This window comes from Macaca mulatta, chromosome 6 (assembly GCF_049350105.2).
Source record: "Macaca mulatta isolate MMU2019108-1 chromosome 6, T2T-MMU8v2.0, whole genome shotgun sequence".
Taxonomy (NCBI): Eukaryota; Metazoa; Chordata; class Mammalia; order Primates; family Cercopithecidae; genus Macaca; species Macaca mulatta.
Window position 1 is genome coordinate 128586153 of NC_133411.1, and position 26109 is coordinate 128612261.

A 26109-nucleotide genomic window follows, 5' to 3' on the forward strand; every position below is an offset into this window, starting at 1 on the left:
ATGTTCACACACTGGCTCAAGCTTGCTATTGTTGGAGAATAGGTTATAGGGGAGCCAAGCATGAAAGCAGAGAAACCACTTAAGAGTCTATTATAGTAATCCAAGTAAAAGTGCTGCATATGAGGGTTAGAAAAGAGGAGTCAAGGATGAAGATGTTTGTTCTGGATAACTGGAATGATATATATATACACACACATATATGGGTGCATATATATACCTTGTATATAATTATACATTACACATATCTGTATGTAATGTATAATTATGTATAGTGTATTTAATATGTATAGTAGTTACATATGGCATTATGTGTAATTTATACATACACATTTATTTTAAGGTGGAGTTGATCAGGAGTTGGTTTTAAATATGTTTGAGGTGCCTGTTACACATTTAAGTAGAAATGTAAGAATGGACAGTTGAATATATATGAGTCTAGAGTTCAGGGAGGGGTCTAATTGGGTCCTTAGCATTTAGGTGATGTTTAAAGACTGGAGATTAGATGAAGTCACCTAATGTGTGAGAGTAAGTGGAGAAAAGGCCTGAGTTTAGAGGCCCTGCAATGTTGAGAGGGTGAAGAGATGCAGAGGAACTAGCAAAAAGAGACTGAACAGGAATGGTTGATGAGGTGTGGGGAGTATCAGGAGAATGGGGTATTTGAGAAGCCAAATGAATAAAGTGTGTCAAGAAAGAGGAGTGAACAATGGTGAGAAGTTCTTTGAGATAGGGGATATTTTATTTCTTGGAGTAAGATTCAGGTCATGAGCCTGGTAATAATTTTTGAATCATGGGGCTGTGAGCTGGTATCTGTAACTTTGACTGATTGGAGAACCTATTTACTGGTGGATCAGTTAGTTCATTGCTGCTCTAAGTTGATGGCCACTTATTTTATTAGAGTGTTTCATGAAGTTGGGAGGAAGACGAGAAATATGTGCTGGGCAGTTTGCTGTTTCATTCACACTCCCATGGTTAGTTGCTGTATACTTTGAACAGTGTAAATGCAAAAAGTTAAAACAAATGTTTCAAAATTCCCCCTAACAATTGGAAATTGTAAATGGTGTTCATACATCTTGGAAGTTGAATCCTAGTCTTCTTACCTTGAGTTTTTCAGGCTGTGTGACACAGTAAGGCCGACCTTCATTTGTCTTCTCATCAACCACTTCTTCTTCTTCTTCTTCGTCGTCGTCCTCCTCCTCCTCCTCCTCCTCCTCCTCCTCCTCTTCTTCTTCTTCTTCTTCTTCTTCTTCTTCTTCTTCTTCTTCTTCTTCTTCTTCCTTCTTCCTTCTTCCTTCTTCCTTCTTCCTTCTTCCTTCTTCTTCCTTCTTCCTTCTTCCTTCTTCCTCTTTCTTCTTCTTTGTTCTCTCCTTCCTCCTCCCCCTCCCCCTCCCCCTCCCCTCCTCTTCCTCCTCCTCCTCCTCCTCCTCCTCCTCCTCCTCCTCCTCCTCCTCCTCCTTCTTTCTTCTTCTTCCTTCTTCTTCTTCATTCTGAGGAAGACTGGAAAACTGGCCCTCTGCAGTGAAAGTGGGGTCATTTGAGTGTATGCTTCAGGTTTTGGTTTTCCTGTCCTGTTGTTTTCCTACATACCTTGGTGCATTCTTTGTTTGATACATTGAGGTTAAGTGGCTATTAAGTTACACAGTATCCTTAGTATCTACTCTTTGTAGATAATTTACAAAGTATTACAAGAAAGGGATATTCACATTGACAGTGCTTTCATTTTGAACATGGTTGTAAGGTTTTTCTTTGTGTTTAGTTGTGTCATTTGTATTTGGTATATGTGACTTGAAATTACTAGCACTGGCCCATTTGTTCACTCTTATTCAATGAATATTTATTGGATGGCCGCTGTGTTCCAGGCACTGTTATAAGTTCTGGGAATACAGCCTAGTTTATTGTCTCTTGGCAAATAATATGTAATTAACAGTCAGCAAGACTTTATGAATGCCAAGAAAGAACACAAATATATCTTCTCTGCTCCAGAAGAGCTGACTGTCTTGAGATTGGGGGATTGATTATTTTTGAATCACATGATTAAGAAGAAGAAGACAAACGGAGATAGATAACTTGGGAAGAAATGTGAACCTGTGGACAGTAAAGTGTCACTGGCGAGTAGCAGTATCCACAGGCAGAACCTGTGGAGCAAGAAAGTTTGCTAATGAAATTTTGTTTACCCTAATTTAGGTTCTTCATGGAGAGCAATACTTAGAGTTATATAAACCACTTCCCAGAGCAGGTGAGTTATTGATATACCAATTCCATAATACCATACTTTTATTTCCTGATTAACCTTCTAAATAACATCAGTGTGTTAAACTGGTATAGAGTGACCTAATAAAACATATCACAAATTATTATGCTCATGTGAGCCATTAGAGTAGATTGATGTTAACTAGTACCTGTTTTGTGTCACCTTAAGCTTTGTCCTTTAATAGTCTTAAAAATTTATTTCATAATTTATCTCTGTTGATGTATATGTTATTAACAACTGAAAGGAACATTCGTGTGTGTGCTCTAAACTTAGTGATTGTGTATAATCTGTTATGGTTCTTAGGATTATTGTTCTTTTCTCAGGTATTTATACTGATTTTCATAAAGCAAACAATGTTAAAAGATACAGAATTTCTTGTAATTCATTTTTTTTCCATTTTGGAGAAAATAAAAACAAGTCTTTAATAATCATTTTTACTTTTCTCAATAATATCTTGTTTAGTAAATCTCTTTATAAATTTGATATATTTATTTCTCTATTTTGATGTGTGAATGTTGTCTAATTATATTCTGGTCATATAAGGTGGTAGAATACAAAAAGGAATGTTTTGTTAATATTTGTCATTTCACATTATACAATGTAGAAGTCAGCAAGTAGCTAGAATCCTACTTGAATATTTTTCTTAAACCTTTTTATTTTTCTAAAAAAATTATGAGATTTTTTTATTGCTTGAAGCTGCATAGCTTTATTTCAGTGTAAGCATTATAGCGTAAATTTTCAAAACAGCTCTTTTTATGTGAAACAGTACACTTTGTGGTGATTGTGCATTGATCAAGTATCTGCTGGATATCCAGTATTTGCAAGGCACAGTATTAGGTAGTAGGTAATTTTCTAACCTGGCAGCATATAAAAATCACCCGAGTTATTACATTATATTACCTGTTAATTTAAAATGTAGATTCTCAATCCCAACCTTGGAATTTGTGTGTGTGTGTGTGTGTGTGTGTGTGTATGTGTGCATGTATGTATGTGGTGGGGTGGTGGTGCTGGTGACAGTGACTAGGGTTTCATATGTAACCAGCCCTGTGGATCCACTTGGAAACCATTGTTATAAGGGAAGTAGAAATGTGTAAGATAGGTTTCTGCTATTAGGGATTTTAAAACACGAAAAGAGAAATTAGATGTGTACTCCAGAGTGTTTATAACTGAACAGTGATGTGAATAGGAAGGTGTAGAGAATAACTTTTTAATTTTTTTACCTCCTTAGCCTCAAGTTATATTTCTCATGAATTATTTTTTCTCAGTAGAGCCTGTGCATTTTCTTTAAGTAGTTTTAAAATTTACTAGTAAATGTGAATGTTTAAAATATGATATGCTTGTGGTTTGGAACCTTTTAAACTGCAGAAAACCAAGGTCACGACTACTGTTTATAATCTACTACTGTTTACAAAACACACAAATTGATGAGGCATAGAGTGTCAAGCATCAGGAGACTGATAGCAACATCTCTTAATGGCTCATTTGTTGGCTATAGTGGTAGTGTCATAGGCTGACTTACCCTCATCATGTTAAAAATAACCACTAGAAGGAGTGAAGGAAACCTCACAGCAGTACTTTCTTTTCTGTCTGGTTTTTTTTTTTTTTTTGGTTTTTATAAAACTTTATTATTTTAAAAAGTAATTTTAAGTTTTATTTTAGATTTAAGAGGTACCTGTGCAGATTTGTTACATGGGTGTATTGTGTGATGCTGAGGTTTGGGATATGAAAGATCCCATCACTCCAGTAGTGAGCATAGTACCTAACAGGTAGTTTTTCAGGTCTTGCTTTCCCTATTCTAGTAGTCCCCATTGTCTGTTGTTCCCATCTTTATGTCCACGTGTACCCAGAGTTCAGCTCCCATTTGTAAGTGAAAACATGTGGTATTTGGTTTTTTGTTCCTGCATTAATTCGCTTAGGATAATGATGTCCGGCTGCATCCATGTTGCTGCAGAGCACATGATTTTGTTCTTTTTCATGGCTGTGTAGTATTCCATGGTATCTATGTACCACATTTTCTTTATCCATTTCACCATTGATGGGCACCTGGATTGATTCCCTGTCTTTGCTATTGTGAATAGTGCTGCAGTGAGCATATGAGTGCATGTGTCTTTTTGGTGGAATGATTTCTTTTCCTTTGGGTATATAGCTAGTAATGAGATTGCTGGGTCAAATGATAGTTCTGTTTTAAGTTCTTTGAGAAATCTCCAGACTGCTTTTCGTGGTAGCTGAACTAATTTACATTCTCTCCAACAGTGTGTAAATGTTCTCTTTTATCTGCAGCCTCACCAGCATCTGTTATTTTTTTGACTTTTTAGTAATAGCCATTCTGACTGATGTGAGATGGTGTCTCATTGTGGTTTTGATTTGCATTTCTCTGATGATTAGTGTTGTGAAGCATTTTTTTTTGTTTGTTGACCACTTGTGTGTCTTCTTTTGAGAAGTGTCTGTTCATGTCCTTTGCCCATTTCTTAATGAGATTATTTGTTTTTTGCTTGTTGAACTACGTTCCTCATAGATTCTAGATATTAGACCTCTGTTGGATACATAGTTTGAGAATATTTTCTCTCATTCTTTAGGTTGTCTGTTTACTCTGTTCATGGTTTAATTAGGTCCTACTTGTTAATGTTTGTTTTGGTTGTAATTGCTTTTGAGGACTTAGCCATAAATTATTTCCTAAGGCTGATGTCCAGAATGGTATTTCCTAGGTTTTATTCTAGAATTTTAATACTTTGAGGTCTTACATCTAAATATTTAATCCATCTTGAGTTAATATTTGTATATGATGAAAGGTGGGAGTCTAATTTCATTTTTCTGCATATGGCTAGCCAGTTATCCCAGCACCGTTTATTGAATAGGGAGTCCTTTCCCCATTCCCTGTATTTGTCAACTTTGTCAAAGATCAGATGATTGTAGGTGTGTGTATTTACTTCTGGGTTCTCTGTTCTTTTCCACTGGACTTTTCTTGTACCAGTGCCATGCTGTTTTGGTTTACTGTAGTTTTATAGTATAGTTTCAAGTCAGGTAATGTGATACCTCCAGCTTTGTTTTTTTTACTTAGGATTGCTTTGACTATTCTAGCTCTTTCTGGTACCATATGAATTTTAGAATAATATTTTCTAATTCTGTAAAAAATGACATTGGTAGTTTCATAGGAACAGCATCGAATCCGCAGATTGCTTTGAATAGTACCACCATTTTAACAATATTGATTCTTCCAACCCATGAGTATGGAATGTTTTTCCATTTGTTTGTGTTATCTGTGATTTCTTTCAGCAGTGTTTTATAGTTCTCCTATAGAGATCTTTCACCGCCTTGGTTAGATGTATTCCTAGATATTTTATTTTTTTTTGTGGCTATTGTAAATGAGATTGCATTCTTGATTTGGCTCTCAGCTTGAATATTATTGGTGTACGGAAATGCTACTCTTTTTTTTGTTCATTGATTTTGTATCCTGAAACTTTTACTTGACTCATGAGTTCTAGGAGCCTTTTGGTAGATGGAGTCTTTAGTGTTTTCTAGGTATAGAATCATATCATTGGTGAAGAGAGATAATTTGACTTCTTTTCCTATTTGGATGTCTTAAAAAAATTTTTTTTTCTTGCCTCATTGCTCTGGGTAGGACTTACAGTACTGTGTTGAATAGAAATTTAAGAAGAAATGGGGTAAATGGTATTGGTTGTATGCTCAACAAATGTTTGTTGAATAACAGGGTCAAAAGAGACCAAGAGGGATCCTTGACATTGCCAATGGTTATTTAAAAAAATATAATGTATGAAATATTGATGTTTGAAATTTAGTGATTCAGGTATTCTGACTGCTTTTAATGTTGAATTATTTTTTCTAGTGAGTTCAGGAACATTATTATTATTTTTATTATACTTTAAGTTCTGGGGTGCATGTGCGCAACGTGCAGTTTTGTTAACCAGGTATACACGTGCCATGGTGGGGTTTGCTGCACCCATCAACGCGTCACCTGTATTAGGTATTTCTCCTAATGTTATCCCTCCCTTTCCTCCCACCCCTTGACAGACCCCAGTGTGTGATGCTCCCCTCCCTGTGTCATGTGATCTCATTGTTCAACTCCCACTTACGAGTGAGAACATGTGGTGTTTGGTTTTCTGATCTTGTGATAGTTAGCTGAGAATGATGGTTTCCAGCTTCATCCATGTCCCTGCAAAGGACATGAACTCATTCTTTTTTATGGCTGCATAGTATTCCATGGTGTATATGTGCCACATTTTCTTTATCCAGTCTATTATTGATGGACATTTGGATTGATTCCAAGTCTTTGCTATTGTGAATAGTGCTGCAATAAATATACGTGTGCAAATGTCTTTATAGCAGCATGATTTATAATCCTTTGGGTATATACCCAGTAATGGGTTTGCTGGGTCAAATGGTATTTCTAGTTCTAGATCCTTGAGGAATCGCCACACTGTCTTCCACAGTGGCTGAACTAATTTACACTCCTACTAACAGTGTAAAAGTGTTCCTATTTCTCTACATCCTCTCCAGCATCTGTTGTTCAGGAACATTATTTCAAACCATAGTTTTTTAGTTTTGCTGAGCTTACAGTGGAAATGCTATTAAATTCTTTCACAGCTTATTATAGTAATCTTTGGTTTTTAAGACACTGTATTTCTTTTACTTTTCTTTCTAGGAAAATTAAAATGTGAAGCAGTTGTTGCTGATGTCCTAGATAAAGGATCCGGTGTAGTGATTATTATGGATGGTAATTTATTTACAATTCTTATAATATTATTAGATTGATAGGCTTTGTGTATGACATAATACTTCACCATAGAAGTTGATTAATAAGTTAGTATTTGTTTTCCAATTTGTAAGAAAACAAGATAAGCATTTTTAAACTCTTTAAGAAAAATGAAGAAGGAGGGGAATTTCTGGGCTCAGGCTGGGAAGGGTGAGGCATTTCATTGGATTTAAAACAACATAACCAAAGCACAAGGGTGAGAAATGTGGCTTGTGTTGATAATGTAGAGGAGAGTTAAGCTTGCTGGAGTATGTTTTTGGCAGGAAGGAATATTAGATAGTCCTCACTTGACAGTTAGGCTGTATTTTAGGTATTCTTTAATGTGTTAGTTATGTGGACCTTGGAACATATTTGACCACTGAATTATTCTTATAAATGGTAGTTAGGCTCCTAGACTTACGCTTTTATAAGTTTCTAGACTTGAACTTATGATGTGGTTTAAACACCACAGCCACATTTTATTTGCAGTGGGGAAAAAAGATTATAGTAGTTTAATAAATGTTGAAATACTAGTAATTAAACATAAGGTAAAGATACGATGCTTAAAATTTGTAAATTTTAAAAATTAAATTTAGATTTATAAATTTAAAATTTACAAGTTTTAAAGTTTAAGAACAAAAAAGTAGATATTTGTTGTCAGTAATTTTGGCAACTAAGAACAGTATAAAGTTTGACATTATTTAATATTTGGAATATAAGTTTATCATTTTTGTTGTAAATACGTAGGAGGTTATACTGTATATGCTGTTTTGGAACTTACTTTATTTTTGCTTAATAATCAATTGAGAACATTTTTGATGCTCTTAAATATTATGTATGTTTTTTATCTTTTTTCTCCTCCTTTTTCTCTTCCTTTCTCTTCTCTTTTTAGGTTTTCATACTTGTCATTCCAGACGTTGGCCAACACTTGGCTACTATACTCCCAGTTCTCTTTTAGTCTTCTCACCATTGTACCAAATGTAATATACCAAAAAAAAAAAAAAAGTCCTGCAGAAACCTTGCTTTAATTTTTACTGTTCTCTCTTGATCTGTTCCATTTATTGAAATACAACTTGGTAATGGTCCTTAGTATATTGGAATTTGTAGACAAAGTATAGGTGAAATTAGTTATTCAATTGCCTGTGTGATAAAAATAAAAATCTTATTTGAAATACATTGACATGCCTTTCCTTATTTTTGGTTATAATTAGATTTTTCTTTAGTATGCAATTTAAAATCATATTTCTACGTTTGCTGAGCTAGATATGAAACAGATAATAATCTGTCCCTAGTAAGTTAGTAAATAGAGGGACAGCTGTCGTATTCATTACTTGCTCACTTGCTCACTCATATCATTTATTCACTGATTTATTAATTAATAAACACTTATTAGGTGCCCTTTTTTCTGCACAGGAACTATTGTAGTTGATGGGAAAATAAAGAGTGAGCAGAACAGCCATGATCCTGCCCTCATGTGGCTTATACCTTCATTCCCACTTATTTCCTCTCCATGCTCTTCTTGACTGCTTTGGCAGAATGTTTGTAAGTTTGAGTGTGGTTAAGTACAGGTAGTGGGATTATTTGAAATGTTTAAGGTGGAAATAACTGGAATCTGAATAGCAGTTGGAGAGCCTTAAGAAAAGTGAAAGAACTGCTATTTCATAGTTAAGAAAGGATTTTTTGAAGCTCCTCTTCTCTCTGCCTTTCAGAGTCTGGTATGAATGGATTAAAATAAATGCTTTGTAATCCAAACTTGGACACCTGTACATGTTAGAACTCTTTCAGTAATTGGATTTTGTTTTTGAAACCTTAACAGGAATTGTTGAACCTATCTTGGTTAACTAGTTATGTCTTTTGGTAGTAACTTCTTTTATTTTTTCTTTTATTTACTTTTCAGTCTATTCTTATTCTGAGAAGGAACTTATATGCCACAATCAGTTTTCTCTCTTTCTTGTTGGCTCTGGAGGCTTTGGTGGAAAACGGACATCAGACAAAGTCAAGGTAAGCTATGGCTTTAGAAGCAAAATATATGTGTAGTTAAGGATTCTTATCTATACAATTGAGACTTCAACAGCATGAGTTTGAACTGCATGAGCCCCCTTATAGGCAAATTTTCTTATACATCTGCCACCCCTGGCACAGCAAGACCAACCCGTCTTCTTCCTCCTCCTCCTCCTCAGCCTACCCAATGTGAAGATGATGAGGATGAAGACCTTTATGATGATCTGCTTCCACTTACTGAATAGTAAATATTCTTTCATTTTTTTATGATTTTCATGACATTTTCTTTTTCCTAGCTTATTGTTGTTATTTTTTTCCGCAGAGACAAGTGAACATTTATTTCTATGCCTTTCTTTCTATGTGTATGTCAAGTCTTTTTCAAAACAAGGCCCCAGGAAACTCCAGATTCAATTATCTCCCTGGGCTTGGTCGACGGCTGCAGGAGTCCTAGGGAGCCTTGTACAAATGCTAGAGTTACTCATTTACCAACATTAAACCCTGGGATAGACGATGCAGCAAAGCAGGACTCCTTCCTCCATGGATGTGCTGATTTCAGATGAGGCAGCAGCCATTTTCCTAGCTTATTTTATTGTAATAATACAGAATATAATAATATAACACAAAATATGTGTCAATTGATGGTTTGTGTTGTTGGAGTCAAAAGTTATATGTGAATTTTTGACTGCATAGTCAGTGCTCCCAAGCCCTACATTGTTTAAGGGTCAACTGTATATTGATCTTATATTACCATATATGTAATCTTACAGTGTAGAGACTTGGTAATCCGTACTTTGAATTAGAGTGCATTCCTTGAATTCGAAGTGCTGTTCGTGTTTATGTATTCTATATACAACATATTTTATACGTAGAAAAGCCTTGCTAAGTTAAGTATAATGTATCTGAAATAATTGTGGGAATATTTGTTATTTTCTTGTACAATCTTTGCAGATCCCAAAAGTTTTTAGAAAAATTGAACACAAGTGATCCTTATATGGATCAAAACCTTCATTTATTAACGGACCTAAGTATTTCTCTTATGCAAGATAATTCTGGTTATTCTTTTGTTCTCAGATTCTGAAAACTTTTTTCCTAACAATATTTAATAATTTGGATTTCACATTAATCTGGCTTTACCTTTAAATTATTTGTGGCAATAAGATTATACTGTAGTGAATATTCTTCTGTAGTAAATAAAGTATTATTGAAAGCAGTATTGGGAAAAGACTTCTGGAATGGTGGCATAAGAAGCTCCCTGAACTTTCTTGTCAGTGAAACAACCATGACTTGTAAAAAGTTATTTTAAAACACAGCTATTTAATGTCTCTGGAAATTGTCCTAAGGGTATAGAGCAAGCAAAGAAACATTTATTCAAGAAAATATATTATATTTTGGTAAGAACAGTGAGACTGTGTGGCATTTGAGCCACAACCCCTCCCTTTGTTCTTCCTCTCCTGGCTGAGCATGACAGAAACTGTACCCCAGGCGTTTGCAGCCAAGAATGTAGGAGCCCTCTGCCGTGCTGTCTTCCCAGGAGGGGCAGGCTATTAACTTTTCTTATCCTTCTCACTAGCTCTGAATTGCAGATGCTCTATTCCAGGTAAAAGTGACTGACTTGTGAGACTCTATTTCTCCATCCAGCCACTACCTACAGAGTGGAAACTTTACCCTACCTGTGGCAGGCTAAGAATACTGGGGCCCTGATTGCACTTGCCCCTAGCTTTCCCGTAGCATGGAGGCTCCATGGTTGGAGAGCCGGCTGAGAAGAACAGAAGCTACTACACCTGCCCTGCTTCATTCTTGTAAAGCAAGTGTATCACTTGGAGAGAAGTATGTCAGCATTCCTGCAGAAGTTCTGCCTAGAGGGAGAGGAAACCTGTAGTAACACAAAGCTCTGACCCTCTTCTCAAGGAAACAGACTCTTTTTGTAACTGAGTATTTGGAATTTCAAGCTCAAGGATGCCCTCAAAAACAAGGTGTGACTGTAGTGATAAGCAATTAAGAGAAGGCTGGTAGTTCCATAACAGCAGAAGCTAAAGTGTAGCCTAGCTAGACGTTTACTAGAAAGAACCAGGGAAAGAGATAGCTAAGAAAAGCCCTCCTGGGATTGTAACAAACCTCAAAGACTGGCCTCAACGACTATCCTTGCAAAGAGGCTTGAATTTAATTGGATCAGATTGTTGAACAATTTATACCCCAGGACCCTGTTGAAAAAAATAGAACAGTCATCTGACAATTAATGGAACCTAACAACTGGGTATGATACCAAAAGAGGCAGACAGTTTAACAGAGAGACCAAGGAGAGACAGTCAAAGAGAGTCCTGCTAAAACCAGTGTCATCCTAGGGTGACTGCACAAACTCAAGGCGCACCCTCTGAGGAGCAATATCAGAGGCTGTACATTGTTGGGAGAATAGACTCACATATAAGAGTCTAGCTAAGTTACTAAATAAATAAACAATAGCAACAAGCCCTGGAACGGGTGGGGGATTAGTGTCTAGAGTTGTTATAATCTATTATCTGAAATTCCCAGTTAGCAACAAAAAATTATTAGACATGGAAGAAACAGGAGAGTGTGATGCATAGACGGAAAAAACAAACAGGCAACAGAAACTGCCTTTGAGAGGACTTAGTAGAGAGACTTCAAACCATCTGCTATAATTATGTTCAAAGAATTAAAGGAAACCATGCTTACATGTTACTAAATATATATAAATTATTACAAAGACCCAAATAGAAGTTTTGGAGCTGAAAGTATAATAACTGAAATGACAACTTTACTGTTGAAGGGCCAACTGTAGATTTGAGCTGACAGAAGAAAGAATCAAAAAAGCTTAAAGATTGATAGTGATTATACAAACTAAAGAACAGAGAGAACCACAGTGAAAAGAAGGAAGAAGAATGAAGAGCCTTAGAGAAAGGTGGAGTATCATTAGGCACACTAACATTCATATAATGGGTGTATCAGATAGAGAGAAAGGAACAGAAAAAAATTTTGAGGAAATGATGGCTTTTTATGAAAAACATTATACATCCAAGAAGCTCAGTCAACTCCAAATAGATTATATATCTAAAGAGATCCATATTCTTTTCATTGTAGTAAAAGTGTTGAAAGCCAGAAACAAAAAGAAAATGTTGAAAATAATGAGAGAAAAAATGACTCATTACTTACAAAGGAACCCCAATAAGATTAAGAGCTGACCTCTGACTTCTCATCAGAAACAATGGAAGTCAAAAGATAGTGGGCTAATGTATTCAGAGTGCTGAAAGGAAAAAAAAAAAACCTAATAATTTTATAAGCAGCAAAATGATCTTTCTAAAATGAATGCAAAATAAAGACATTTCTGGACAACAAAAACTGAGATGATTTGTTGTTAGCAGTCTTGCCTTACAAGAAATACTAAAGAAAGTTCTTCAGATTGATAGCAAGTGACCACATACTATATTTATATGAAATACCCAGGATAGGCAAATCTGTAGAGTCACAAAGTAGATTAGAGGTTGCCAGGGGCTGGAGGAGAAAGGAGACAATGGAGAGTGACTGCTGATGGGTATAGGTTTTCTTTTGGGGACATGAGAATTTGCCTAAGTTGATTCTGGTGATGGTTGGACAGCTCTGCGAATATACTAAAAATCACTGGATTTTACATTTTAAATGGGCAAATTATATGTGTATTGAGTCAGTAAAGCTGTTTGAAAAATTAATATTGATCAATACTATATGAAAACAATGTCCTGGGCCCACATTAAAAAAAAAAAAGTTGTACTCTCTTATTGCTTGGATGTGAAAAAATTACCTGGACAGGTATTAACTGGGTATTATTTATGTGAGGTTGTATCTTTTCACCGGTAGCAAATTATGAGTTGTTAAGAACCCTAAGGCAAGTTATGCACTGCACAAACATATGCAGTGGCATTGTCTGAATGAAAAGCTTGGAAATGTTATATTCACTCCTAAAACTTGTAAGCTTTTAGTGAAGATGTTATTTTAGAAAGGGTAAAATAATACAAGTCTGAGGCTGTATTAGATGAAGTAAATATAACATGCTATTTGTTTTTCCTTTTTAACTATATGTTCTTGTTTTTTTTTTTTTTTTTTTTTTTTTTTTTTGAGATGGAGTCTTGCTGTATCGCCCAGCCTGGAGTGCAGTGGTGCGATCTCAGCTCACTGCAACCTCTGCCTCCCGGGCTCAAGTGATCCTCCTGCCTCAGTCTCCCAAGTAGCTGGGATTACAGGCACCCACCACCATGCCTGGCTAATTTTTGTGTTTTTAGTAGAGATGGGGTTTCACCATGTTGGCCAGGCTGGTCTCGAACTCCTCACCTCAGGTGTCCTATCCACCTTGGGCTCCCTCTATGTTCTTTTTAATATTGGGCAATAATGAATTATTGTAGACCAGAAAATAATCTAAACTAGATACCATTCTCTGAGCACTTTTCACAAGTATCACTTGTTGCTTTGAGAAAAAAATCAGAGATGATGTCAAGTCATGGTGAAGCCCTGTGCCATAAACGAGTTTCTAGTCTGTTAACAGTAAAACTACCATGGCAGCACTGTCCATCTTCAATGCCCTTTGTATACATGGCATACGATGGATTTTGTGGAATAAAAGGTACTCAACATTTTTTAATTTTTAATTTTCATTTATTTATTTTTAATCAGGCAGCCCTCAGAATCAAGACAGGTTCAGAGAACTCTTGGTACTCAGAAATTTTAAAAGACTGCTCAGAACCTATAGATTGAAGTCAGGTCCTCCAAAACCTAGTAGAATGCATTGAAAATAAATATGTAGATAAAACCTGCGAAATACACTGGATACAACTGAAGCAAAGGAGTGTAATTCATGCAAGGATTTTTGAAAAACAGCAGGCTGCCTTTTGTTTGTTTTTAGAAGCAGCAACTTCCCCCATGATCTTTTTTTATGTTTTGGGTGTAGGGGGTTTGTGAGGATAAGTTTGGGAATATATCTAAGCGTGGCATTTTAGTAATGAAAAATCACTAATTTCTTAACTCTTTAAAAGGACAAAAACTTTATTGTGGAAAATTTACCTAATTGAGAATAAATGAATAACAAAATTTTGCCTCCAAATTATTGAAAAGTAGATATTAGCTACTTGAATTTTTTATGTTTACTTTGGTTTAAATCAACCATAAACTGGCACTCAGATCCTTACGTTGTAGATGTTGCAAACTTTTCATCAAAAAGGAGTTTTAAGTGTTGGCATTAAGGGATCATAATAATTCAAATATTTTTGGTAACTGTTGTTAAGATGGCAAATTAAAATATGCAAGGATTTAAAAGACCAGTTTTAAAGACTGAATCAATTTAGATGTGAATTGTATGTCTAATTCTTGTAGTTGTTTTTTTCTTTTACATAGGGAAAAACTGTCCTTAACTTTTTCTCCATTGTGGCCTGGAGGACGAATCTGATTACATAATTCTTTACATTTAAAAAGGTCATTTCAGGCAAATCATAGTGTAGATGAAGCTAGGAGTTATGAAATTTTAAATATCATTATTTCCTGAACATGAATTTTTTTGTAAAGTCCTTTTATCCAATTTGCAGAATTTATTGTATTGAAACATGGTTGTGTATCAAATGTTAGTTTGGTTAAAGAGAATAATGATAATTTGCATTTAAGATTTAACATGTAATGTCTTAATTTTAGGTAGCTGTAGCCATACCTAATAGACCTCCTGATGCTGTACTTACAGATACCACTTCTCTTAATCAGGTAAGATTGTATTTTTGAAAAATGATAAATCCATCTGGTTGATGACACTTGTTAATTTGTAACTCTGATACTGTATAACATTATGCATCTAAAAAGTAGGGCCTGTTCAACATAATAAACATAAAGACATGTTTCCTGTGATTGCAAGTTATTTTTTTGTAAATTTTTAGTTATTAATGTTTTCCCACTAGATACCAAAATAAAATATAAAATGGTTTTTTATTAGTCCATTTAAAAAGCATTGCATGTTGTTGGTAATGGAGTGCTTTCTTTGGAGAGGCTGCCCACTTTAAGAGTGAAGAATTTCATGAAAGCCTCAGAGTAAGTGCAGGATAAAAAATAGTTAAAAGGCAAGTATTAGTCATCCTTTCCTCTTTGGGAAAGAAAGCAATGCCACACTGCTTGGAAACAGATTATTTTATACCAAGTTTAAAGGACAGGCAAGTAAAGCATCTTAGAAGCAGTAGGTGATTTAATCTTTTTCGTTTGACATAAAAAATTTGTTTTCTGGTGAAGGAGATAAAATATCCTGTCAGTTCACAAATTCTGTGAGCATAGAAAAATTTGTTTAAGAAGCAAAAAGCAACCATAAAAGTGAGAAAAGTAAGTTTATTTTTGAGAGACTTCAAGATTCTTCTCTAAGATGGCCAGCAGAGTAACCATGCAGATATAGCATAAAATCCTTAAACCTCTGGAGTGATGCAGTGTGTGAGCATGTAATAACAACAAATTGTTCATAAAGTTCACTTAAAATTTTTTTCGGTTGTATTTTAGAGGAGAACAACACACAGTGGGGCCTACCGGAGGGTAGAGGATAGGAGGAGGGAGAGGATCAGGAAACATAACTAATGGGTAGTAGGTTTAATACCTGGGTAATTAAATAATATGCACAACAAACCCCCATGACACACAGTTACCTGTGTAAGAATCCTGCACATGTACTCCTGAACTTGAAAGTTAAAAAAATATTTTTGGTATGTTTGCTATGAAAACTTCGCAGGACTTATGTTTCCTAGCAAATAGAAATGTAATCTCATGAGCCAGAGAGAATTAAAGTTGGTGCATATGTAATTTTTTTCTGTATCATATAATCAGGTGATGGAGGGAACATTGCTTTATTCTTGCCTTTAAATATTTTTTCCATCCATTATGCTTTCTTATCAATTTCTTAAGAATGCACTCATATTTATGTTTACATAAGGCTCAATTAAGAAACTAATTCTGTTAGAGTACTAAAAAACAGAAAAGGCTCATGGTTTTATGGTTTAGAAAACCCAAGAAATACCTCTTTATTATACTGAAGTAAAAAATGTATCTGCTGTAAATAAAAGCTGAATAGTTTCCAAGGTTTGAATTTCTACACACAGTAAGTAGAGGGGTTTTATTTCTTTTTTTTTTCAGATGACTAAAACTTTTTGTTAGTTTTAAGGTAGGTTTTAATATTTTGCTGCATGACAAAATACAGTTTTTAAATCAACAATATTTTTTGTGTGAATAATGGGCACTCATCATTTGGCAGAAGTTCTTGGCCATTTTGTATTGAATGATAATTAGAAAATACGATGAAAGCTATATACCAGTTCCCTAAAAAACATTTTGCATAAAACTTTGTTGTAAATTTCAGGGAAATTTGTGGGACATCTGAAATTGGATCCATGCTATAAGAAATACAAGTCACTTAGAAGAAATGTCATCTATTGTCAAGGAATGGAAGGAACACTTGGATACTCAAGATGTAGATGTCTGAAATAACTAGGGTACCTATTCCAAGCAATGAATGTTTAAATACAAGGCTTTGATTTGTAGTATAAGTGTAACAGACATTCAGAGAAGGGATACTCATTAGGGAATGACATATAGAAGGGTTCAATAGTAAAAATGGGACTTCGCTGAGATGGTATATGGGTTGTTCTCTCTCCGGATATGTAGGGCTTGCAGTGTGTTGAGAAGTAATGATGGAGTGTAAGGAGAAGAGCATGACGTGTGTATAAGGGTAAGAATTAGAGCATTCACATTGGAGACTAGTGTAGGATGATTGTGCATGGGCAGATCTTTAAGAGAAATGGAAATGAGGAAAAATTATGCCATTATACATAAACTTTATGTTAGGTATTTATATTAACTTAGTAACTTTTCAATCATTAAGAAAACTGGCAACTATATATTTTTAATTCTACCGGTATCACTTCTGGAATGTCTGTTTATAATGTCTTCAGGAGAGTTTCTTCATCTTCAAACTAGTATGGCAGGCCTGCACAGTGGCTCACACCTTAAATCCCAGCACTTCGGGAGGCTGATGTGGGAGAATTGCTTGGGCTCAGGAGTTTGAGACCAGCCTGGGTAACACAGCAAAACCTTGTCTCCACTAAAAGTAATAATAATAAAAAATTAGCCGAGCATGGTGGCGTACGCCTATTGTCCCAGCTACTCAGGAGGCTGAGGTGGAGGATCACTTGAGCCTGGAAAATCGAGGCTGCAGTGAGTTATGATTGCACCATTGCACTCCAGCCTGTGTAACAGAGCAAGACCCTGTCTCAAAACAAAACATAACAAAACAAATGAGTATGACAATACAAGTGTACTTTGTAGTTTTTCATAATTATTAATAGACAGTTCCACTGCAATAATCTAGAAAGACCAAACAATAAGTAAATATCAGATGTCAGGCTTTGTATTTGAGGAAAATGAGAACAAATATCCATAGTTTCCCCAGATACATATCTTATACTAAACATATCCTATTAAGTAAAGTTAATATTTGGCATATTAGTGCTAGTGTCCAGTAAAATATAATTCTTTATTACAATTACTGTTATCTTGAACTGAAAACAGACCTAGGCTCAAAAACAGGTCTTCCAGTGGGAGATCTTTGCAGATTTAGAACACCCCTTTTTGGGGCCACAAAGCTGTTAGAAAGATCGTGGATGCTGGTTGGACCATCCGAGTCACTTGCACATAACTGCCAGAAAGTACTTACTATTTGATGGGATCATCTAAAGTGAACTGCTGATCAACTCTGTATTTTAGATGCAGAGACTGATTGCATTCCAGATGCTGCAAATACCAAGTCATATCTCCTAGAGTGTTCTTTCTCTCTTATTTTTATTTGGACCTTTAGGACCATAAAGAACTCATGTAAAGTCATTAAGAATCAAAGCAACATAAGCATTCATCTCATCTAGAAGAGTCCCAGCATTTAATTTAGTTTAACTAGAATATTATCATAATTTTTTATAATTCTGCTTCTACTAAACGATCACAGTATGATACACCAATTGTCAACTTTTAAAAGAAAAAACTTCTTGGACATCCTCTGGTCTCAGAATCTGAGAGAGCTATTGCTGACAGCCATGTTCTAGGTCCCACTCGCGGCTCCAGAAGACTCCTTTGAACTTTTTGTCTAGGCTGCCACAGTACCCATCGTCTTTAGTTTCCAGTATGTGTCACCTTCACTTCACTGATTGTTTGTGGGTGAAAGTTTGAGATAAATCATTGGGAATCAAAAACAAATCATTGAGAAACCAAAAAAATTACCATACATTTATAACTACTACCTGTTTTTTTTTTTTTTTTTGACAATGATATATTATTTTCTAAGACTCTGGGCTGACTGGGTGATCTTTCTGCTACAAATGTTGTAGCTGCTTTTAGATGGCAGCTGGGCAGGGCTTCTGCTGCAAATGGTGTATCTGCTTTTAGATGGCAGCTGGGCAGGGCTGGAAGGTTCCAAGATGGCTTCTTTTGCATATCCGGGGGTTTAGTGCTAGCTATTGGGTGGGGTGATTCGAATCCTCCCCACATGGCCTCTTTCTTCATGTGGTGTATCATCTTCCAGGACCTTTTTTTATGGCCCCAGTGAGACCCCCATTTAGATTTCTGGAGTTATTTTTCTGTGTAACTTACTCCTCTTCAGTACACACAAATTCAGCTGCATCATCCTTTCAGAATTCTAATCTATATTTGTAACTCAATGAGACCACTTTGCTATGTTCGAGATTTCTGAATTGCATTCTGGGAACTGCTGTCAGAAGGAAGCGGTACAGTTGCAGAGCTCATCTTGTTTGTTTCTTTTCTGTAAAGAATTGTAGTCCTGCATTGCCTGCTGTCCAATGTCTAGGAACAGTGGTAACCCCCACCTTTTTCTTTATAATTTTTCTAGTTGTTTATGGTGGAAGAATAAGTCCATTCCAGGTCCTATATTATGGCCAGAAGCAAAAGTCGTATAAGCCTTTTTTAAAGCCCTTAGTGTCTCATTTTCCCATTTAATCCATGACTGTCTAGTTTTTTAGTTTTTATTGCTGTCCCTTGGCTTCATTTGTTTCTTGTATAACAGTCAAAAGAGCTTATTTTACTTCCTTTTTCCCCTCTTATTGTTCCCATTTTGGGGGATGCATTGTTTTTATTGTTTAGAGCATTTAACATTTATATATTATTTCCACTTTTCTGCATCTTTCAGTTTTATGTTTGCAATTGAATATGTCAACCCTTTTGCCAAAGCTTCTTAGTCAGCTCTTAGTTGGATGAAGCTCCTTCTGTGGAAGGTACCCCAAGAAGGGCTCGTGTATAGTGTTGCCTTGGTTTCTGTTTATTTAAAACTATTTCCCCTAGATACTTGAAGGGACAGCTTTGTTGGATATAAAATCTTATTTCTTAAAAATGGTGCAGCATTGTTGTCTTACTTTGTGTGTTGCCTTTGAAAAGTCAGATGCCAATCTAATTATCTTCCCCTGTAAGTTACTTGATCTTTACCCTGAGGCCCTCAAGATAATTTTTGTCTTTTAAGTCTAATGGTTTTGCTGGGATATGTCTCAGTCTTGCATGTTGCAGGTCAGCCTTCTTTATATACTGATGGGCCTTTTTAATATGTATATTCAGGTCTTTTAGTTTTATAGTATTAAAATTTTAAATATTAGTTCTCTTTCATTATTTTGTTTTTCTTTCTTTGGATACTCCATTTATATGTACATTGGATCTTTTTATGTCTTTCAACTACTTTTCTTCTGTTCTTTTTTAGTTCCTTCTTGATCTCATTTTCATTCTCATGGTTCATTTCCGCCCTTTCTGCCATCCCCTTATTTGATTTTTATTTGAATGTGTTCTCCTTTGGGTACCTTATAATTTAGTCTTCATTTCTTATATGATTTTGATTTTTTCTTTCAATTTCTTTCTTGAATGTAATCATTACTTATTTACTTCTTCATGTATGTCATCTATTTATTTTCTTAGGTTTTGGATTTTGGATTCAGAGTGTTTGTTTCACATCCCCAAATGCGTGAGTGTTATGTTATAGTTTTCTTCTGTTTGGTAGTTTGTTTATTTCGGGGGGGGGGATGGTAGAATTCATTTGCTAAAAGGTTTTGTTTTGCATTTTCAGTTTTAGTTTTATGGTAGCATTGTATAGATGAAGAATATTTACCTGTGTGCATTTTGTGGTTTGGGATGATTTCCAAGATTCTTAGTTCAAAATTGCCCTTTCTCTCTGTGTAGCAAAATGCAATTTCTTTAGTGGGTGGCTTTAAAGATGGGGCACTGTGGGGAGGTGTTTTATTTAAAAAAATAAAAATAAATTATCTTGCAGGATCATTAATTTCCTCTCTTGCTTCTTTTTTTCTTCACCATCCAGTTTCCAAAGGGGATATCTTGGTTTTATATTCTTCTCCCAGAAAGTGATACCTTTCTGGGACTGCCACTGGAAGGCTGGTGTACTATTAATTCTTTTCACTGTAGTCAGTGCTCTAATCTTCCAGGATTCATTTCAGTATTTTTGCTCTTAAGATGGATTTATCTGGGAGTGATTTTCCTTTTCCCTCTTCCATGCACTGCTTTTGCACCCCCCGCCAGCCCTGCCACTTTGCAGTAGCTTTCAGAGGGTGCTCACAAGTTAGCAGTGATAGAAAAGTGGTGTTTATATTAAGACTCACTGGAATTTGAAGTTTGCAGTGTTCTCTGTCTTATAGTTACACTGTAGGCTTGAGATTTGTGTAGTTTTATTTGTTCTCGTTATTTGTATATTTTTTTGGAGGATATGAGGACTTAGAAAGCACTAGTTTCCTGAGCCTATTTATTTAGCATTTAGTTTAACTTAATGGTACAATTTTAAAAAAATCAAATTAAGAAATAGTTTACTTGTATACAGATTATCCTCCTACCTACTTTTAATATGCAATATAATATATAGCTATTTGTCTTTTTCTTACCTTTTGGTGGTTGTTATTTATAATGACATTTCTAGGCAGAAATGAAACAAACAAGAAACTTTTAGCTTTCCTTCTGAAATATGCCTTTTCTTCAAAATATGTAGAAGATAAGCTTTGGCAGTGGTTGTTATTAATTGAACGGTGCTTATTTTGTGCTATGATTGAATGGGTCAAACATCCAGTCAGTTGGCTTTTGTCGTTTCTCATAATGAGCCTTTTTTGTCTTTGTTTAACTAACTCTGTTATCTATAGAAAGCAATGCCATCATTGAAATAATGTGAGATATTTCATATTAATATGATTTCTTTAGAACATTGTTTTCATTTATAGGAATGATATATGTGGGATAAAAATACTAGTACTAATCTTAGAAACTTTGTTGTTTATATTGTTGCTATAATCTTTAAAAAATAACTAACATTTATTGAGGTATTATGTATCAAATATAATACCTTGTAAGCTTTATCCCACCTTTTTCCAACTACTCTGTGAGAGTAAGTTCTGTTAGCCTCTAAATGTTTCTGAATGAGAAATTAAGGCTTAGAGTGGTGAAGAAACTTGCCCATTAATGGTAGAGCTGGCTTTGAATCGAGATCTGCCTGGTACCAAATCCCATCATCTAGCATGTGTTTGACAATTTCCTGTCACAATTTCAGGCCCTGAAATGTGTCTTTCTTTCATTTGTATACAACATCATGATATATATTTGCTAACATTTTATTATATAAAGTGCTTTTTAAAAATTATTGTTTACTTCCTTAGCATCTCTTATAGGATCTTGCAAGTCACCAGTATTCAATAATGGCTTATTTTATTTCATTATATTAAGACGACTTGTAAAAGGAGGAATATTGAGTCATTGAGAAAGTGAATAATCTATAGAACCATTATATGGAGTGATGGGGAAGGAAAAGAGCTTATTGGATTTATGCAAAGCATTAAAAAGAAAATCATGTTTTCTTATGAGTTACAGAGTATTTTCTATAAATAAAACTTGTTAAAAATAATAATTTAAAAGTAATAAAAGATCAGTAATTTAAAAAAATATATGGCTAGTCTTTACACAACATTTCAGTAGTCTTTGGAAAACAACACAGCAATTAATGAGAAAGGGAAGAAGTCTTGAGGCTGACCTAGAAGGGTCAAGTTTACAGATACATTAAATACACTTACTATTAGCTGTTTGGTGAATTTCTTCCTTTCAGTGCTGGTAAGTGCTTTATAACTTGGGAAGAATGTACCATTTAAATGCCAGGAAGTATGGTGACTTTTTCCCTATTGTTATCCAGGCCACACTGCTAATCCTACCTTATCTAAGTAAATCAGTGATGTGGATATCCGGACTGAGCAGAACTTTTATCATAATAGCAAGCTATCAGTTCAGTCAGTTTTCTTGCAGGGTGAGCTAATGTTCAGGATTTAGTGTACCAGCAGCATGAAAGTTAGTGAGAAGTCTTTGATGTTTCTATGTCTGATATGGTCTTAGAAGCTTCAATTTAAAACACCCTAGTAAGAAAGTTGGCATAAATTTTGCTTGCTTAGAACAGACTATAAACATTTACCTTATCTGTGTATAAATGGGAGTAGACTGATTGACTTCTTTTTGTGAATGTCTCCTTAGGCAGTAGTAACAGTGTTTTACCCATATATAATTCTTGGCTTCCCTTTCTACATTTTTTTCCCTCCCACTGATTTTAGTGGCAAGTGTTACAAAAACATTTCATTATATGTAATCTTTATTGTTACAAATAATTATTTTTAAAATCAGAGCCTCAGGTACATTACGATACAGTGTTTATACCAATAACCAGCCATGTTTCCTATTTTTCATCTAATATATTTTAACAAAACACTGAGTTCTAGTTATGTTTATGCTTTCTCCACAGGCTGCTTTGTACCGCCTCAGTGGAGACTGGAATCCCTTACACATTGATCCTAACTTTGCCAGTCTAGCAGGTGAGCTGCTGATAATATGTATCAATGAAAAATATTAGCTATTCGATATTTAATTAACTAAATAATGTAAAGACACTACTACTTATGACTGGTAGTTTGAGTAACATTTTAAAAATGTTATTTATTACATTTATGCAAAGGATATGGAAAGGTAGGAAATGTGTTCAGAAAATAGTGCACTTGAAATTCAGATTATGGTGGATGGAAGTTCCTGCTAGTGCGAGGTCTAGGATAGGACCATGAGGGTGGGTGTCATGAAGTCGTTGGAGAGAAAGCAAAGAACTGAAAGGTAGGGAAGGATCATCTACCTATGTGGATATTGAGAGTACCCTGGATGATTTCATGGTTACAACTAAAACTAAACAAAACAATTGTGTTTGCAGATCTCTCACATTCTTTTCCTGTTTTTTTGTTTTTGTTTTTGTTTTTTCTTTCTTCATTTTATAATTTCCTCCCAGGAAATACTCTTTTAAAAATATCTACTGTGTTTCTTAAAATAGATGGTATAATTCATGCTACTGCAGTCTAAAGATATTTTTAAAGTCCTGAATTAACTATACTTGATTTTTAAACTTTAAAGGAACGTATATCTAACTCAGTGTTCTCTCTTTCCTAGGTTTTGACAAGCCCATATTACATGGATTATGTACATTTGGATTTTCTGCCAGGCGTATTTTACAGCAGTTTGCAGATAATGATGTGTCAAGATTCAAGGCAATTAAGGTAAATGTATATTATTATATAATTTGAATATTACTTCCTTTTTCTATCTTTAGAGAAGAAAAGGGGTTTTACTGATTTAACTTAAAATAGATACTGTACTACGGCAGTGTACATTTTTATTATTTCATTGATCTGGCAATCAGCACACTTTCTTTTTGTAGCTATAAATAGCTCTGTTGCACATGCACCAGGAAGGATGCACAGTTGCAATTTTAACATCAACTGGGTTGCTTTATAAATTAATTAGGTGCATATATATATATATATGTATCAGTACATATGCCTTGAAAACTCAAGGTTTGCTTTTTTTTAAAACTGTTTTATCATTTTCCTTAATTTAATTAAAAATGTTAAGTGGCTGATTAAGTCCAATAAACATACATCTACAGCAATATAATGACTGTTTGTTGTTTTAACTCTATACTTTTTAGTTGATTTCAAATTTTTATCCATTATAAGTAACAAAATATCCATGCCCACATTATTTTTGTGTAAGTTTAAGCCAAAAGATATATACTTTAAAAAGTTTAAGGCATTGTCAAATAGCTCTGAAAGCTTTTAATTTATTCTCCATGCAGCAGTGCATTGCCTTTGTTAGCACTGATTACTCTCATGCTTTTCGTTTTATTACAACTATTTTTTATTATCCAGTAATATATACACAGAGAAAAATAATACAATTATGAAATAAAAAGTGGAATTATTTTGCCCTATATACTCACCCCAGGCCTCATTCCTCAGACTTAATTTGTACCACTTTTAACTATTTCAGTTGTTCTGAGGTACCTATATAACTTTACCTAATATGATTATGGTTTTATTTCTTGATTTGTCAAGATAAAAAACACTATTTTTTGATTCCATACTTTGAAAGATAAAGAATCGGCTTACTTATGCTAGTTACATCTTTATTTTACTATTTTTTTCATATTATATTTAGGTCTTTTATGAATTTAAATATCTTTAAACCTCGAGTTGTTTTTTCTTTTGTGCTCTCTAATTTGCTTTCCAATTTTTTTCTCCTACAAGTAAAAGAGTTTCCTTTTAAAACATTTTTAACCCCACAACTCTTTTTTAAAGGCTCGTTTTGCAAAACCAGTATATCCAGGACAAACTCTACAAACTGAGATGTGGAAGGAAGGAAACAGAATTCATTTTCAAACCAAGGTATGAATTTTGCTTTGCCACCCTTCTCACATGCTTTGTCTTTGTGTTCCATCTTATCATTTTTTTTTTTGGTTAGTACTATGGATAGAAAATTTCTTTTTGTAACTTTTAATTAAAAATAAGATACATCTTGTCTGGGATTTTCAAAGTTTTTATCAAGCAACACTTTTTTAAAAAAGAAAAAAGAAGTGTTTTGCACCTTGTGTTTTATTTTCTCTTTTATTTTCAACTAAATTGGTACCTATCTGTGTAGCAGTGGCCCAGATATTCTGAAAACCCAACCAACCATGTCTTTTTGGCTCAACTAGTCAATCAAGTCATTGTCAAAATATCATCTTAAAAAATTTAAAGGCATGACTCAGACAGATAGACAGTGAAAACACGACAGAAATCTTTGACTCATTAATGAAGGATCTTGCAATATGATAAAATATGTTCAAAAGACAGTTAGAACAACATGTTTATATGGTCCAATAGGAAAGTCATTCTAAAATAATTTTGCAGAGTTAGAGACAAAATTAGTTAATATCCTGCAGAACAATAAAATCTTACCCTTTATGATTTTTCTGTGGACAGAAATCGTATGCATCTTGATTACACAAAAATCCACAAATTAACAAGTACATCACAGAGTCTGGGCCTAGCAAATAGTAAATGACAAGCCAAATAAAGGTGTACCTCCCTATAGAGTGAGGTTATTTTGGGGTGAGGCTGTTAGCAATGCTCCAGTAAAATACTAAAAGGACATGCAATCATTGTTTTATTTGCAAGTTATTGAAAGACAGTTTTTGTTAACACAGTTGACCAGGGTAATACTTTTTGTCTTGATCATTTCATGCTATATAGAGCATATTAAACAACTCCAATGATAATGGTATTAGCTTTCATTTATTGAGAACCTATAAACTGGCAATAGTATTTTCTTTAATATGCATAATAAATCTGCATGTAAATATAAGAAAATCTAGGTTCCTAAGAAAATCTAATCTAGGTGTCCTAAATAACTTGCTCATGGTCACACAGCAAGTGGTTGAGCTGGGATAGAAACCAGATCAGCATGGCTTCAAAGCTTTGATTCCAGGCCCCAAATGTCTTTTTTGTATCATGTTTTCTTTCACAAATAGATAACTCTGCAAAATTCTTCTTACATGGTTGCCTTACTCCTAATTCCTTTCTGTTGGTTGCAGTATCATTTTCCTGCTTAATCTGTACATATTGTTTATTTTACTTTTCAAATTCTTCCTGTCCTTTAGGCTTAAGTTCAAGCTCCACTTTGCTCTTAGAGACAGTCTCTTACTATTCCCCACTTTCCTACCCATACATACACTCAAATT

General features: G+C 34.6%; 1 protein-coding gene and 1 long non-coding RNA gene across 2 annotated transcripts in view; both read left to right on the forward strand.

Moving 5' to 3' along the window:
* The window catches only part of HSD17B4 (hydroxysteroid 17-beta dehydrogenase 4), an 89009-nt gene that overhangs the window by 48869 nt on the left and 14031 nt on the right, over nt 1–26109 (forward strand). Inside the window, exons 14-20 of the mRNA XM_015140631.3 lie at nt 2182–2233; nt 6909–6980; nt 8896–8999; nt 14667–14732; nt 22816–22885; nt 23502–23608; nt 24689–24775. Coding sequence (XP_014996117.3) covers nt 2182–2233; nt 6909–6980; nt 8896–8999; nt 14667–14732; nt 22816–22885; nt 23502–23608; nt 24689–24775 — 558 coding nt within the window. The remainder of the gene's footprint in view (nt 1–2181; nt 2234–6908; nt 6981–8895; nt 9000–14666; nt 14733–22815; nt 22886–23501; nt 23609–24688; nt 24776–26109) is intronic.
* LOC144341522 (uncharacterized) lies at nt 9179–10209 on the forward strand. The gene is made up of 2 exons (XR_013418498.1): nt 9179–9243; nt 9372–10209. It is a non-coding gene; the product is annotated as an uncharacterized LOC144341522 (long non-coding RNA).